The following is a 16,082-nucleotide window of genomic DNA, read 5'->3' as shown; positions in this document are numbered from 1 at the left end:
TGCCAAATGAGAAACTGGGAGGATTCTGAGAGCAGCTGGTGTGAAAATTGGTGGGTTGCTCTGGTCTTGGTGGTCTTCTGGTGTTTGCAGAGGATTAAACTTACAGAGTCCTTGACAAAAACTCGGAGTAAGGTGCCTGCCACTTCCCTTTCTGTAGTAAAGGGCCCTGGGCAAATACCACAAGGAGGAGAGGCTGCAGTGGGGTGTGGAGGGTGGGAGGAGAGCACAGGCATTGGGTGAAGAAAAGGGCAAAAGAAGTGGGGGAATGGTTCAAGTGGGAAGCTGGGCTTTCCTGCCAGGCGAGGCTGAGGAAAGATAAGATGATAAGATGAAGCACCTACTGGGAGTTCAGTGAGGAAATGCAGTGAGGATGGTTTGTTTCTTATGTCTGCACAGCAAGCTCAGAGGTCCCTCTGTTAGCAGGATCCTCTTTGCTAGTAGTTTTTCATAGAATCCCGGAGTGGCTTGGGTGGGAAGGGACCTTAAGGCTCATCCAGTCCCACCCCCTACCATGGGCAGGGACACCTTCCTCTGTCCCAGGCTGCTCCAAGCCCCGTCCAGCCTGGCCTTGGACACTTCCAGGTATGGGGCAGCCACAGCTTCTCGGGGCATCCTGTGCCAAGGCCTCACCACCCTCACAGGGAAGAATTTCTTTCCAGTATCCCGTCTAACCCTGCTATATTTTCATTAATTCCCCCATAGCCTATCAAGCCATATCCCCCCCTTGTCCCTGTTCCTGAATTTAGGGGCTTGTGAAATTTGCATCAAATTCGCTCAAGCTGTTGGAGTAGGTTTGTGTGAGCCCTGGGCTGAGAGAGGACAGACAAAATGGAGACAGATGTGGAGACATCATTACCTTTTGGGAGCGCAAAGCACGTAGAAATGCCACGGATTTGTGCATATTGGAACTTTGTGCCGTGGTGTCCATGCTCAGGTTCCAGAGCCCAGGAAGCCTCTGAATGCCTGCTAAGGTGGTGAGCAGAAAGGTGAGGGATCCTCCTGTTTTGGGCCTTTGCAGCAGGCGCAGAGCCCTTCCTGCCCGAGGGAAGCACAGATTGGAAGCAGATGTGGCGAGCTCTGCCCTCACCACTGCCAGTGCTGGGAGGAGAGGAAGTGCGAGGGTGGGTGCAGATCCAGGCCCCCATGATGTCCAGCAGTACCAAGGATGTTGTGTGGGATCCTCTGAAAACATCTGGAAACACCTGCAGCTGTTCCAACCTCCCCTGGGTCAGAGGTGCAGATACATGGTCAGGGCAAGGATGGAGGAGCAGAACTGAAGGTAGGAGAAAGTGAACCCTGGGGCACCAATGGTTTTACAGCTGATACAGAGCTCGGTGCTTCAACACATCTTCCACTTCCTTACCCAGCCCATTATGGGGTGGTGACAGCGAGAGCTGTGTCATTGTCGTTCCTTTCTTCGTCTTGTCCCAAGAGCATGGCTGCTCGTGGGCTGTGGGGATGTTTTGTGTGTTCCTCTTAGTTTTTTGGTTTATTTATTTTAATGAGTGTTTGTGCTGGATGGGAGATTACAAGCAGAAACACAGGAGTGCTGGTGGCCCAGGAGGCATGACAGAGAGCTGTGAAAATGTAAAGGAAGGAAGCAGCTTAATCTTTTAGGGAAATGCTATTTATAGCATGCTTTGCCCCACGAGCTCTGGGTGACACACCTGCACACAGCGAGTGTTTTGTGTGGGTGAATTTTTCTCTGCAGTTTCATCTGCTGAGGCAGATCTTGGAGCTTGTGGGCTTGTGACCTGCCATGGTCATGGGAGGGTGTGTGGACTTGCCCCTGAGTTTGCTTGAGTTCATGACCTTATATTAGGCCCAAAAAGGAGTTAGGTGTGTGCAGATAAACAAAGAAGAAACCTTCGGGATTTGTCCTGCTGTGGCTGGGGAGCTGCCAATGCTGAGGTTTGCCCTCAGTGCTGCCACATTCCTTGTCCCCAAACCTGCTTCAGGCTGCTCTGTGGCTGGACCTCCCCAAGCCGGGCTTTGGGAACAGCCTTCTCACTGTCCTGCCTTCCCTCCTCTCCCAGGACATGAACAACCTGGACGAAGGGGTGGAGTTCCTCCCTGCCATGAACTCCAAGAAGATGGAGAAGCGCGGCCCAAAGCGACAGGTGGTCGTCACTGTCCTGATCATTGTTTTTCTGCTTGTCTCCCTCACCACTGGCCTCCTGTTTTGGCACTTCAAATGTGAGTGTGACATGACACTGGTGGGTGGTGACAGGTAGAGTGACACTGTGGGAATGTATCCATCTACATGGAAAAGCTTCATTACCCTATGTTGCTCACATGTGCCCTCTTAAGCTCTGGAGACACCATTTCCACCTCCCTGCCCCAATTGCTGTCACTAGGGATCTGCTGTAACACCAGTCCCAGCCCTGACTGCCCTTCCTGACCCTGAGCTGTTCTCTTCCAGATAGGAGCACACCCATCCGGAAGGTTTTCAATGGCCACTTGCGGGTTCTGAACTGGGAATTCCTGGATGCCTATGAGAACTCTAGCTCTCCAGAGTTCAGTATGCTGGCCAAGAAGGTGAAGAGCACGGTAAGAGGTTTCTTGCCTCCCTCCTTCTGCAAGCAAGGAATTTTCCTCTTGCCTCATGGCCAAGGGTATATGCCATGTAAGGTTCCTTGGAGCTTTCCCTGCTCACTCTGACACACTGGCTGGGAGCAGGGACCTTCTTTGGAGCTGCATCTTGACATTCCAGCTCCAGCCCAATGCCATGGCATCTCCCTGTGCCATAGGAGCTGCCAGGGCATATCCCAGAGTCACTGTATGAGTCAGGGCCAGGATCTAAGGCAGAAGGATGTCTGAAGGAGGCTGAAGCTGTAGCTGGTCTTACCTCTTCCCTCACACTTGGGGGTTCAACTTCCCCCAGGGAAGAGTGGGGTGAGCTGAATCAGAGCAGGCTGTGATGGGTAGCTCTGGGCTCTTCTGGGGCTCTCAAATCTCCTTCTTTCTTTCTTTCTTTGGCTCTGCAGATTCCTGCACCCAAGGATGGCAGGTATGTGCCCTGGTTTTCCTTCTCAGGCTTGAAGCTCTGTCTGTCTTTAGCCTTTCCTTTTTCCTCACTTCTAGACATGCTGAATACCCCTTTTTAACCCTTTCAGGTGGAGGAGATCTACAAGAATCATGCTGATATTGGTCCTTACCACAAAGAGACAGTGATCACTGCCTTCAGGTGAGTGTTAGGCACTGCCTGAGTCCCATCCAGGATGCTGGGATATCACACCAGCCATTTACCCTCCTTCCTGGGATGCTGGGATGGAAGCACCCCAGTAGTCGCCCTGAGTGACGCAGGAAACGATGAGCAGTAAGAAGTGATCTGGAAATGCATTTTGTTTTCTGCCAGATGTCTTGGGAAAACCAAGGTGTGGTGCAGTGAACTGCAGTGGGTGGTGCCTGGCAGCATTGAGAGAGACTCCCTGGGCTGACAGGAGACTCTGCTGTTTGCTTAACTTGTCATTGAAACTCTCCCTTCCCTGTGGCCAGGCTCCAAAAATGGCTCATGAAGTAGTCGTCTTCTAGTGGTGTTTGAGTCCTCCCATGTCTGTCCTTGCCCTCACTCCATAATTGCCCTTTCCACAGTGAAGGCAGTGTCATTGCCTACTACTGGTCAGAATTCCTTGTGCCCAAGTACCGGGAAGAGAGCCTGGACAGGGCGATGGCTGACAAGCAGAGCCTGGTGCAGAGGTGGAACCCCCGCCTGAGAAACCCCATGCTGAAGGTGGAGTCAGTCATCGCTTTCCGTGAGTGTTGGTTCTGCTGTCCGTGGGCCTCTGCGTGGGACCAGGTGGGGTATTTCCCTGGAAGGAGAAGGTGCTGGTAACAGCCCTCCCTTGGGAAAGCCAGCCCTGAGGGTGGTGTAAGGACCTGGATGTCACAGCACAGCTTAATGGGATGTACAGCCTGAAGGGGGCTGCACGGACCTGCTCCCCTTTGCTGGAGCGCTCTGTGTTCTCCTCTGAGCCCAGAAAAGAGGAACAGGGATGAGTTCTCCCTCTGCAGAAGAAAAGTTTGCTCCCTCAGCTCCAGAGGCAGGCAGGAGCAGCCTCCCCTGCCAGTTGGCAGGAGGAGACTCCACAAGCAAGGCCAGGTCAATGACGATCTGAGGAACAACCCCAGCTTTGTACTCAGGGATTTCACATAGCCCAAAGGATGATGCCAGCTCTCTTTTCTCCTGCAGCTGTGGACCCCAGCATAGCTCACTCTGCCCGGGACAGTAAGTACAGTTGTTCTTCCATCTCAGTGGTGTTTAGGGTGGAGTTTCTCTTGCAGGACGGGGAAGGGTCTGAAGAGGGGTGCTCTGCATGCAAGGCAGACCTCAGTGTGCTGCTTGGTGCTGGTTTGGGGTTGGACAGACTCTGGCACAGGCCTTGCTGTTACCCAGGAAGAGCCATCTGCCCTGAGATAACCTGCAGGAATTATTCTCTGCATCCCAGGGAAAGGCAGGGCAAGGCTTGTTTGCATTGTTAACTGTTCCCTACTCTCTGAGCAGACAGCTGCATGTTCTCCCTTCACGCCAAGGAAGGAGAGGTCACCAGTTTTACCACGCCAGGCTTCCCCAACAGCCCATACCCCAACAATGCCCTCTGCTACTGGGCATTGAGGGCAGATGCCAGCTCCACCATCAGTCTCACCTTCAAGACCCTGGAGCTGGAGCCATGCAAAGATGACAGTGACTACATCAAGGTGTACAACTCTCTGAGCCCTGTGGAGCCCCATGCCTTGGTTAGGTGGGTGTTCCTGTATGGCACCAAGTCCAGGGTGATCCTTAGATGTCCTGCTCCTGCCCCTGCTCAGAGCTGAGCTGTGCTGCTTGAGCCTCCCTGTGCAGCAGTGTCTTATGGATTCTGTCCTTTGCTTCCTAGGCTTTGTGGGAATTATGCCCCATCCTACAACCTGACCTTCCTGTCCTCCCAGAACGTCATGCTAGTCACATTGGTTACCAACAAGGAGGGGCGATTCCCTGGTTTTAAGGCTGAGTTCTTCCAGCTCCCAAAGATGAAAGGTGAGCAGAGGTCTTGTCCTGTTTCCCCATCTCTCCCTGCCATGGGCAGCTGAACAGGGATGTGGCTGTGGTCAGTTTATCAGGGATGTTTCCAGGGCTGGAGCACCTGGAAGCAGGTCACCTCTTGGCGCTTGCCTTGCCTACAGTGTCCTTGGCCGTGGTAATTATGTCCCCCAAGGAGGCAAAAATGAGAATTATACTGGATTAGATGTGCAGATTGATGTGTACAGGAAGCACCTAATTGATGTCCTGGGTTCTTTCAAGCCTTGGAGCAGAGCTGCTCTCTCCAGAGAGTTACTTAACCTTATTAGAGACTGTTGCCTCTGCCTCCGATGACAGCCAACTGACTCGGAAAATCATCTAAATCTCTAACTTATTACCTTCCTGCTTGTGTTTAGCCTGCGGTGGGACCCTGAAGGAAAACAGTGGCACCTTCACAACTCCCTATTACCCAGCACACTACCCTCCAGATACAGACTGTATTTGGAACATTGAGGTGAGATGGGCCCTCTCTTTCCCTTAACAAATCTTTCAAATGACCCTGGTTATACAGGACATGGTGCAAGGGAGCTCGCAGCAGCTGGGGCCCAGAGGCTTCGAGTCTGGCATGACTGAGAGAGCCTTTAGGAGCTGGAGGAAAAGGCAGAAGAGGTTGCGAGAGGCATGAACCCCATAGGAGCCCATGAAAAATCCTGTAATTTCACACAAGAAGGATGAGAGTGTTGGCTTTGGGACAGGCTCCAAACTGGTGGTTGACCAGGGGTCTGGCTTCCAGCCCTCTGTATGCCCGTTACACTGGGTATTCTGAGGCTGGGGTGATTAAGTGACTGTTAAGAAGCTGTTTCTTCTCCTGCTGGAAAACTGACCTCTCCTTTTCAGTTATCTTCTTTCGTTCCCCCAGGCACAACCCTCTTCCTGTGAAACTATTCCTTTTTCCTTGCTCCAGAAAGCAACATCCCACTGACTTTGCTTCTTTTTGCAGGTTCCCTCTATAAAGAATGTGAAGGTGCGTTTCAACATGTTCTTTGTGCTGGAGCCCGGGATCCCAGTCAGCTCCTGCACCAAGGACTATGTGCAGATCAACGGCACGAGGTGGGTGTTGGGTGGCTGAACCCATGAAGGGGTTTCACGTAGTTACACAGAACCTTGTGCTTTCCTTAATCTGCTGTGGGAATAAGTGTGCTGGTGCTGTCAAGGCTGGGACAAGACAGGATGATGCCCAGGACTGCCCCATGATGAGTGAGGATCCCCACACTTAGATATGTGGTGTGCTGCAGCTGAATCACCCCCCAGATGCTGTGGAGCATCACAGCGCACAGCTCATGTGTGGGTAGGCAGGAATATCTGGGATGGGTTTGCTTGAACAAGCAGCTCTCCATTCTCAGGGCACTTGTATCTTGTGCTGCATTCCCCAGCCTGATATAAGACTGTCTGTCTGGGCCAGACAGATAATTTGGTACCTCACAGGCAGGTGATTAATCTTGTTTCACAATGTTTTGGACAAGGAAGCTGACCCTGCCTCAGAGAGAGAGTTTCAAAATCAGCGCCTGCCTCTGCAGTGCTGTTCACGTACGTGATCCCACCCGCCCATGGTGAGATGGGATCCTGCATGAGTCCAGTGTATCTGAGATCAGACACATCATGGGGCAGGCAGGGATGTGGAAGAACTTGTTCCCGGTCATTCCTAAGGTCACAAGCTGGTGTTTACAACTGGCCCAAACCTACCAGCAGCAGCAGAATTCAGACCCTGAGGCCCAAGTCTGTGCTGGGATCAGATCTGCTCCTTGCTCTCCTGCCCCCTCAACTCCCAGGGTGTGGAGGGAGATCAGGGATGGAAAGAGGTTTCCTTGGTGCTGGCCTCCAGCCCTTTGACTCCCCTTTGCTCTCCCCCTGCAGGTACTGTGGGGAGCGCTCCCAGTTTGTGGTGGCCAGTACCACCAACAAAATCGAGATTCGGTTCCACTCGGACCAGTCCTACACAGACACAGGCTTCTCTGCAGAGTTCCTGTCCTATGACTCCAGTGATCGTGAGTTGAAACCCTGGGGCTGGGGTGGGCAAAGTGATTTCCCTGAGATTTGGAACAGTCCCTCCTCTGTGCTTACACTGCCCTGCAAACTGGGAAGCAACCTTTTCCAGGGGGATAGCAGTGTCCTTTGCTTTCCTGCAAACTGCCTGGTCTTCCTGCTGTGTTCTGCTGTAAGCAGGCATAGGGAACTCGGCAGAAGGAATGTAGAGGGGACACCAAGAGGACTCATGTGTGTTTTGTCCCTTTCCCCCTCTCAGCCTGCCCTGGCAAGTTCACTTGCAATACCGGCCGCTGCATTGACAGGAGCATGCGCTGCGACGGGTGGCTGGACTGCGTGGACGGCAGTGATGAGAGGTCCTGCAGTAAGTCCAGCCTTGGTTTCCCTTTGACACAGCATGGGAAAGGCCATGCTACCCAGGAGTCTGGGTAATGTGACTCAGTGCTGGCTGGAACCAGCACTGCCACCTTCCTCCAGGCTGGAGTGAGACTCAGTGCGAGATTTGGATCCCTTCTCAGCGTTAAGAGCTATGTGCTCCTGCTAATCCAGCCCTCTCCCAATAGCATTGCCCTCTCTTTCCAGTTCCTTCCATCGGGGAATGTGTTTTTCTGTGTAATCCTGCTGGTTTTAGGTTTGGCTGAGCTGAGTGGTGTGGAGGGGCACCTTTCATTACTCAACTGGGCAGGCTTCGCAGAGCTGGTCTGGAAAACCTGTGGGACACAGGGGAGTTGCTTCTTTGTGCAACAAATTTTCCTCTTGGATTAGCTGAGCTGTCCTGTAGTTAATGTTACTATCCAGGGTCTGCAGTTCATTAGAGAGGATGCCCTGGTTTGGGAGAGGTAGTTTTCTGAGAAAGAATGTGCTGCTGGCCTATGATCCTGGTTTCTCAAGTGCTTTCCCACTGCTTGCAGTAATTGCTTTGCTTCAGTATTGCCTCTGGCTGTCCTGTTGTGATGTCAGCTTCAGCTTCCACTGCCTCAGACATGACAGCTCCAAATGGATTTATTCTCCAGAAAAGTAGAAATACTGTGATGTATTGAGTGTGTCATGTATTTATGTACATGTGCACAGTCTTGAGCTGATTGCTGGGGTTCCCAAGTGCTTGCACACCCACTGGGAGAGCTGCCATGGTGGGCGGGTTGCTGGTGACTCCACAGATACCTTTGCAGACCTCTCCCCTAATTTCTAGCATTGGAACAGCCTGCCCAGGGGTGTCACCATCCCTGGAGGTGTCCAGGGAATGATTGCACGTGGCACACAGCAAGGTTGACAAGGTGGTGATTGGTCTCACGTTGGCTGGATGGTCTCAGAGGTCTTTTCCAACCTAAATGATCCTGTGATTCTTACTCTGTTCTTCCAGCCTGTACCGAGCAGCAGTTTAGGTGCCAGAACGGCTGGTGCAAGCCCAAGTTCTGGGTCTGTGACAACGTGAACGATTGTGGTGACAACAGCGATGAGCTCCAGTGCAGTAAGTGACTCACCCCGCAGGCACAAAGGGCTGAGGGCTTGAGCAGGCACACAGGGGGCAGTTGGGGTGATGGAGGCTCATAGGATGGAGGGAAGCGAGTGCTATGCTGGAAACGAGTAGGCAAAAAAACCCTGGCATGGTGAGGGCTCACCTGGTACAGGTGAATGAGAGCTCAAAGAAAAGAAGGATAAGCAGAGGTGTAGGAACAGAAAGGGCTGAATAACTTGAGTGGTGGCGTGCAGTCTGGAGAAGAGATTGGAGACACTAGTATGTTGGAGCTGCAGGGGCTTTACTTGTCTCAAGGAGGGGAGCTGGGCACAGCCGTATGCTGAAGTGCTGCAGGATTCATGCCTAGCCCTCAGAGCTGCTCTCTGTCCCTAGGCTGTGCAGCTGACAGCTTCAAGTGCGACAATGGGAAGTGTGTCCCCAGCACACAGAAATGTGATGGCAAGGACGACTGTGGGGATGGGAGCGATGAGGGCAGCTGCAGCAAAGGTGAGGATGGGCTGCGAGGTGGCTGCCATCAAATGCAATCTCTGACCGAATTCCTTGGGGCTGGGCACCCTCCTGTGTGTGTTTGCATGGAGTGGAAATGCCCTGGGGGTGGGCAGAAGAGGTGAAGGTGATGTGACCTCCCCAGAACCGGGGCTAACCCCTGTGGCTCCATCCTGCCTGCAGCAGGCCAGACCACAGTCCCCTGTAAGGAGTACACGTACAAGTGCCGCAGTGGACACTGCATCAGCAAACAGAACCCTGAGTGCGACGGGGAGCAGGACTGTGAGGATCACTCTGACGAGGACAACTGCAGTGAGTGCCTGAGGAATGGGGAAGATATGGGATTCTGGGCCGGGCCTCTCAGAGTCACACCCCAGTATGGCAGAGAGAATCCCTGGGTGTTTCTGTGCAGGAGCTTGATCTGGAAATATCCAAGCCATGTTCTTTAGCAGCCTGCAGAATGTCTGTGTTGTTCAGGGGGTTTAGATGGGTAATAGAGAGGCTTATCTCCCCTTTGCAGAGCTGGCCAGTAAATGTTGTAGCTAATTTAGCATCTGTGCAGAGAGCATCAGCCCTTCCTGACACGGGTAACAGGGCACTTGTGCTGTCAGATGTCCTGGAGGAACAGAGGGGAGGCTTGGGATGGGAACAGGAGAAACCAAGCACCTCTTCTTCTCTGCCTTAGACTGTGGGCTCCGCTCCTACATCAGGAAGTCACGGATTGTCGGTGGGCAGAACTCAGATGTGGGAGAATGGCCATGGCAGGTCAGCCTGCACGTCAAGGGCCAGGGCCACATCTGTGGGGCCTCGCTGGTGTCGGCGAGCTGGCTGGTGTCAGCAGCACACTGCTTCCTGCCACTCCAAGGCATCAGGTACCTGCCTCATATCCATGTGCTTTCACGTATTTCATAGAATCACAGAATAAGCTGAACTGGAAGAAACGCTCAACAATCATCAAGTCCAGCTCCTGGCCCTTCACAGCACCATCCCCAAGAGTCACACCCTGTTCCCGAGAGTATTGTCCAAATGCTTCTTGAGTTCGGTCACACTTAGTGCTGTGACTACTGCCCTGGTGAGTCTGTTCCAGTGCCTGACCACCTTCTGGGGAAAAGAGGCTTTTCCTGATATCCAACTTAAACCTCCCCTGACACAACTTCAGACTGTTCCCTCTGGTCCTGTCACTGGGCATGACAGAACAGACATCAGAGTCTGCCCCTCTTCTCTCCCTCACAAGGAAGTTGTAAGTGCAATGAGGTCTCCCATCAGTCTCCTCTTCTCCAGGCTGAACAGGCCAAGTGCCCTCAGCTGCTTCTTATACAGCTTCCGTTCAAGGCCCTGAACCATCTTCACTGCCCTTTGGAAACTCTCTAATAGTTTAATATTATTCTTATAGTCTTATTCTTTATTATTATTCTTATACTATTGTTCTTATTTTTCGTTATTATTCTTATATTGTGGCAATCAAAACTGCACACAGTATTCCAACTCCCATTCTGAGAGGCATTCCTCAAGGGAAATGTTTAAGGTGGTGAGTGGTGCTGACTCCAAGATGAGGTCTCATCCTGTGTTTCATGGCCCCCAAGCAGGTACTCAGACCCCAGCCTATGGACAGCCTACCTGGGGCTGACCGACCAAGGTGACCTCAGTGGCCCCAACGTGCAAACCCACAAAATCAAGCGCATCATCTCCCACCCCTTCTTCAATGACTACACCTATGACTATGACATTGCTGTGCTGGAGCTGCAGAGCCCTGTCACCTTCACGGCCGTCATCCAGCCCATCTGCCTGCCTGATGCCACCCACAACTTCCCTGTGGGCAAGGACCTGTGGGTGACCGGATGGGGAGCAACTGCAGAAGGAGGTGAGCACTGGCATTGGGGATGCACTGGTGTATCTTAAACAGGTTGCCAAGAGAAGCTGTGGCTGCCACGTCCCTGGCATTTCAGGCCTTGCTGGACAGGGCTTGGAGCAACCTGATCTAGTGGAAAGTTTCCCTACCTGTGACAGGGGGTGGAATGAGACAGGCCTTAGTTCTCTTTGAATTCAAACCATTCTTGGATTACACATATCTATGATTTCTGTGTTTGTTGAGGGAAAAACAGGGAGGTGCTTAAAAATGTATATTTTTACTTAAGCTGCTCCTCCATCTTGGCAGGCACAGGAGCCTCCATCCTGCAGAAGGCAGAGATCCGGCTCATCAACCAGACTGTGTGCAACCAGCTCTTGACAGACCAGCTGACATCACGCATGATGTGCGTGGGGATTCTGACTGGTGGTGTGGATGCCTGCCAGGTAAGGCAGCACCTAGATTTAGTGCTGGTTATTAGGCAGGGAAACAGGCCTTTGCTCAGCCCTGCTCATTCTGGTACTTACACTTACATTTACATTTTTAACATAAAACAAATATATGGGATTCAGACAATGGATAGATTACAATGAGCACCAGCAGCAAATTGCATCAGTGCATGACTTAGACTCAAAAACTAAAACCCAAAACCATAGCATTTAGACTCCATCTCACCATGTAGGACATACAACCATACTCCAACTTCTGGCTGTTGTTCAGTCTTAGTTGGCAAGCCAGGCTGCTTGACTGGTATTCTGTAGCTCTTTGCTCTGGTACTGTTGCTCTTATTGCCATGCTTAAATATTTGTTTGAGGGAATGGTCAAAAAATTGTAATGACAGCTGACTTAGATGGAGATTTACTGATTGATTATTTCTTGCTCAGTTTTTGTGATTGACTTTAACACTGTGCACAAGGGGTGTCTATGAGGTTGGTACTTATGCTCCTGTGTGGTTCTGTGTGGTTCTGTGCAGGGAGACTCTGGGGGACCCCTGGTCAGTGTGGAGCCCAGCAGTCGGATGTTCCTGGCCGGTGTGGTGAGCTGGGGTGATGGCTGTGCCCAGAGGAACAAACCTGGGGTGTACAGCCGGCTCACCAGCCTGCGAGACTGGATCCAGGAGCAGACAGGCCTCTAGGGATGGATCCCTGTCTGGACACCTCTTGGACAGTGCTGGCTGGGGACATTTGGCAGTGCCAGCCATACACAGCCTCTACTGTGAACTTCAACCCTCCCTCTACCTCGCTGCCTGGGACTCCATGTGCAACCAGAGATGATGGTTTGGTTTAGCCCTTAGTCTTAGAAATCCATGCTTGGAGAAGTTTCCCTTGGGGAGTAAGCTAGTGCAGCTCCCATTAACAATTTAAATGAGCCATCATCAAGATTACATATAGTAATAAAAAAAAAAATCAAAGTAAAAAAAAAACCAACAGTTTTGTGTTTAGAGGCAAAATTTATTGGACAAGTTCAAAAAGAAGGTTTCAGCATATATTCTAAGTGATGCATTTGTTTTCAAATGGCCGTCCATATCCCTTTCTCTGGTGTTAAGCCATAGGGGGGTTGAAGGTCTTACCATAGTTTCAGGAGGCTTCCCTTTGGGATCCCTCCCTTGTCCCACACCATGGTCTCCTCCTTCTTTCCTCTGTCCAACTCTGCTTCTGGCGTGGCCAAGTCCGGGACTGGGGGCCTGAAAGAGAGATGTTGGGCTGAAACACCATCACTCACCTCAAGGAAAGCCACAGGCAGAGCTCAAATGCCATCACTCACCCCAAAGAAAGCTATGGGCAGGGCTCGAACACCATCACTCCTGGGAGGGAAGCCACAGGCAGAGCTGCTGGCACACATGGAGACCCAGAGCCATTGCAATCACCACACTGTGCCTTACCATCACACTGAGCTGAGTTGATGCAGCTTCTGCTGAGCCCCAGGAGCCTGGAGTCACTGTGAAGAGCACAAGAGCTGCACTGAATTCTTCCTGGAATGCTCCCTACAAGGACACCACCAGTCAGCTGTGCACACCAGCCTTACACCTATCTTACTTTTGTTAAGAAAAATGTGACTTGTGAATGTGCTGATTTTCTTCCTTTTTCCTCTGTAGTCTCTTCCTGCCCCAGCAAAGCACACTCCAGTTGAGTTTGTCCCTTCCTTACCTGTAAATACATTGTTTTGTAAAACTCTCAGAACTGAGATGCTGCAATAAACTGGGATATTTTCTAATATTGTGGATGTATGGTTCTTCCTGAGCTTCTGTGCAAGTATTCCTGAAATGGAAACCTGTAGCACAGACCCCCAGTGCTAAGGGGAAAGCTGAGCCTCTCCCACTAAAACACTTCACCACTGCTAGGCACAGCAGCTCCACCGTGGTGAAGAGACATGCAGAGTCTGGGGAGAAATCTTCACAAGAAACAGCTGTAAGGGCTCATAGGAGCATGGTTTGTGCCTCAGCCCTCTCTACAGAGTTAAGGAACATTCTGAGACCTGTGCTTACACAATGCTACAGCAACACAGAAGTATTTACTGCGGTCATTCCCCATCAGCAGCAGGAGTTTTGCATCAGAAGGACTTTTGCAGCACTGAGCAAATAGAGGTGCAAATTTTTTCATTACACATTCCAGTGGCCCACAGTTTGCAGTTAAGCTCCCCAGACATATGGCTCACTAAAAGCTTTCCTAAACATGAGTTGTAATGGATGATGGTCCCCAGAAGATGCCTGGGATAGCAAGATGGAAAAGGATGAAACAGTTCATGAGAAAAGCCCAGCAGTTGGGCCCCAGCACCTGCACCCAGGGGAACTGCAGTAGGCTGTTCCATCACCTGAACACCAGATCCAGTATCTACTCTCTCTCCCTTGTGCCCACATGCAGTTTGGGGATCCTGCCCCAACCAGCAGGATCATGGCCAAGCAAGAAGAGGGCAGCAGATGATTTTCCAAATCCAAGTACAAACCCTGTGCAACCAAATCCACAGAGAAGTGTGTTCAGACAGGTTTTGTTTCACTGAGCAAGTGTCACCTACCACAGCATCTTTCTTCCCACAAAAGCCCCATTCCACAGTCACTTCCCTATGTCCAAATACAAAGAGAGAAACAGCCCATGAATTGGCCACCAAAGGTACACCCTGCCACCAGGACCATGTGAAACCTCAGTTTTTGCTCCTTTATAACGATTACAAATCAATAAATAAAAACGCAAAAAATAAACCCCAGGTGCCTGAGCTCCAACCCCCGAGACATCCCTCTTGGCCAAGGCACAAGGACTCCTGAAACATCATTGCCAGGAAGGAGGTTTGGGAAGGGACAGGCTGCAAATCCCAGATCCCTCTGCTGAAGTCCAGAGGAAAGGGAGCCAACAGGAGAAAGAATGAACAAGTGGGCAGGGAAGGGAAATAAGTGTAGGCAAGTTAGAGAACAGTCAGGCAGCTCAGAGCAACTGCCATTGCCTGCAGGGTGCCCAGGTGTGGTTCTGTGAGGGAACGGCAGCTCTAAATCACCCTGGAAAGTTCATCCCTTAGGAAAAGGTTCAAGAGTTTGCTGAGAGCTACTACTCCACTTGAGTTTTATTCCCTCATCAGTCTATCAGCAGCTCCCTGGATTTCCCCCTTGTGCCTCAGCACTCAGGCATCAGAGAAAAGCCGTTACTTGTTTCATGTAAAAAGAAACCCTTTGTCAGACCCCAAAAGCTGCATTTCATGTTCATGCAGCACATTTCTGACAACTCAGGATTCTGGCAACACAAACCAGCCCCAGTTTGTGCTCAGTTCTGGTCAGGGCAAAATACTGCTGAACTGGGAATGGGAAACTCAAGAGTCCCATCAAATGATGGCAATACCAGGGATTTGTGTAATTCATCAACAGCTCAGGCTTGTCCTCCTGCACAAGATACAAGGGGCTGACTTTTTGTCTCATTGCACCCATCTTCTTAGAAACTGTGAGAAAAGTAAAGAGAGCAGGGACCCAAATAAACTCATGGGGGCAACCTCAGCCTGGGAACACAAAGAACAGGGTCAGGGAAGAGGGAGCCTAGAGTGTTATGTGCACTGGATCACCTGGGTGGAAGGAAAGGCTGCATTCCCTGAAAGTGAACCCAGGCCAGGCTGCCCAGAGGGCAGCTCCTGAGTGGGAACAGCTAACTTACAGGAGCCAAGCCATGAGAAAAGCACGTCTCTAGGAGGAATTACAGCTGATGAATCAAAGGAAAACATCCCACATTATTGCTTGGAGAGCCTTTCACACCCCCTAGCTGGGGCAGCCCAGCTGTTCCCATGGGTGTGAACAGCAACAAGTCCAGGCTGGGGGGCTTTCCCTGAACCCTGAGCTACACAGAACACCCTGCTTCACCCTTCTCTTTTGGATGCCACAGGCTACTCCAGGCAGCTCCACACTCACAGCAGTCTTAGGTGCTTAAAAGGTCCTCTTGGCATCAAAGAGGATTGGCTCTCTTCCTGCTTGGCTAATCCTTACTTCCCTGCCTCCTGGCCTTCTTGGCTGACCTCAAGCATCGATTCTCACTGTGAGTCCCTAGTTCCTCCACTCTCTTGTGGTCCTTACCACCTTACCAGCAGATCTCCTTAGTGCTCCCAAGACCAGCCCTCACTACCATCCTAGATCGATTGTGTTGTCCTCACATTCATCACCAGGTCTTGCTCACTCCTGTAGCTGAGCACAGCAAAGTTTAGGGGAGCCCTCACTTCTTTATCTAGCACAGGCCCCCAGACAGTCCAGTGGGGATGGAGAGCCTCCATGTTGCCTGAGAAATGCTAAGAGGAGGTGGGGGGAACCTCTACAGGCATTTTGGGACCCGTGTTATCTGAGAGACCAGAGCCGTTCACACAGACACCTGTGCCTGATCACCAGCAGAGCAGCAGCTCACGCCAGTAACAGTGGCATGTCCCCTCTACTTATGAGCCCTGAAGAAACCAAGTATATAAAACTTAAACCAGCTGCACAGCATACAACATCTCTCACAAATCAGCTGGCTCAGGTTCTCACCTCCTTCCTCCAAACCATTTTAAGGCATGCAAACAAGTACGCAACACCTTACCTTGGGACTTTAAATCACCCCAGTTAACGCCCCCAGACCCGCCCCGCCTGCCCCGTGGGCCGCCGCGCAACGCGAGAGCTCCGCCCCACGCGGCCCTGCCGAGACCCGGCCTGAGCCGGGGCCTGCCGGAAGAGCCGCGGGGGCGGCGGGCGCGGATGAACGTGAGCGCGCAGCCGGGGGCGAGCGGAAGAGGAG

The 16,082-nt window shown here is 51.7% G+C and overlaps 1 protein-coding gene and 1 long non-coding RNA gene across 6 annotated transcripts; one reads left to right on the top strand and one right to left on the bottom strand.

Annotated features, from left to right (window-relative positions):
* The first annotated feature begins 236 nt into the window (after positions 1–236).
* Positions 237–13,065, top strand: LOC106864683 (suppressor of tumorigenicity 14 protein homolog). 5 transcript variants are annotated; one of them, XM_088178271.1, is made up of 18 exons: positions 237–2,120; positions 2,423–2,550; positions 3,117–3,187; positions 3,595–3,755; positions 4,193–4,228; positions 4,505–4,742; positions 4,878–5,017; positions 5,416–5,513; positions 6,000–6,109; positions 6,914–7,044; positions 7,302–7,406; positions 8,403–8,510; positions 8,892–9,005; positions 9,189–9,317; positions 9,691–9,877; positions 10,589–10,866; positions 11,161–11,297; positions 11,825–13,065. In XM_088178271.1, the coding sequence occupies exons 1-18, from the start codon at positions 1,904–1,906 to the stop codon at positions 11,984–11,986; spliced, it is 2,550 nt and encodes an 849-aa protein (XP_088034397.1). In that variant the 5' UTR covers positions 237–1,903; the 3' UTR covers positions 11,987–13,065. The 5 variants fall into 5 exon arrangements, with proteins under 5 accessions (XP_088034397.1, XP_088034396.1, XP_088034395.1 ...); XM_088178270.1 differs by having other exon boundaries at positions 238–2,196; positions 2,427–2,550; positions 9,192–9,317; XM_088178269.1 differs by having other exon boundaries at positions 240–2,196; positions 2,427–2,550; positions 9,691–9,881; positions 10,596–10,866.
* On the bottom strand, positions 12,282–15,881 carry LOC148221269 (uncharacterized). Its single transcript, XR_015808275.1, has 2 exons — positions 12,616–15,881; positions 12,282–12,535 (listed from the first exon to the last, which is right to left on the bottom strand). It is a non-coding gene; the product is annotated as an uncharacterized LOC148221269 (long non-coding RNA).
* Between the last annotated feature and the right edge of the window lie 201 nt (positions 15,882–16,082).

This window comes from Sturnus vulgaris, chromosome 24 (genome assembly GCF_052056855.1).
Source record: "Sturnus vulgaris isolate bStuVul1 chromosome 24, bStuVul1.hap1, whole genome shotgun sequence".
NCBI lineage: Eukaryota > Metazoa > Chordata > Aves > Passeriformes > Sturnidae > Sturnus > Sturnus vulgaris.
The sequence above is the reverse complement of the archived record's forward strand: the minus strand, read 5'-3'. Positions and strand labels throughout refer to the sequence as shown.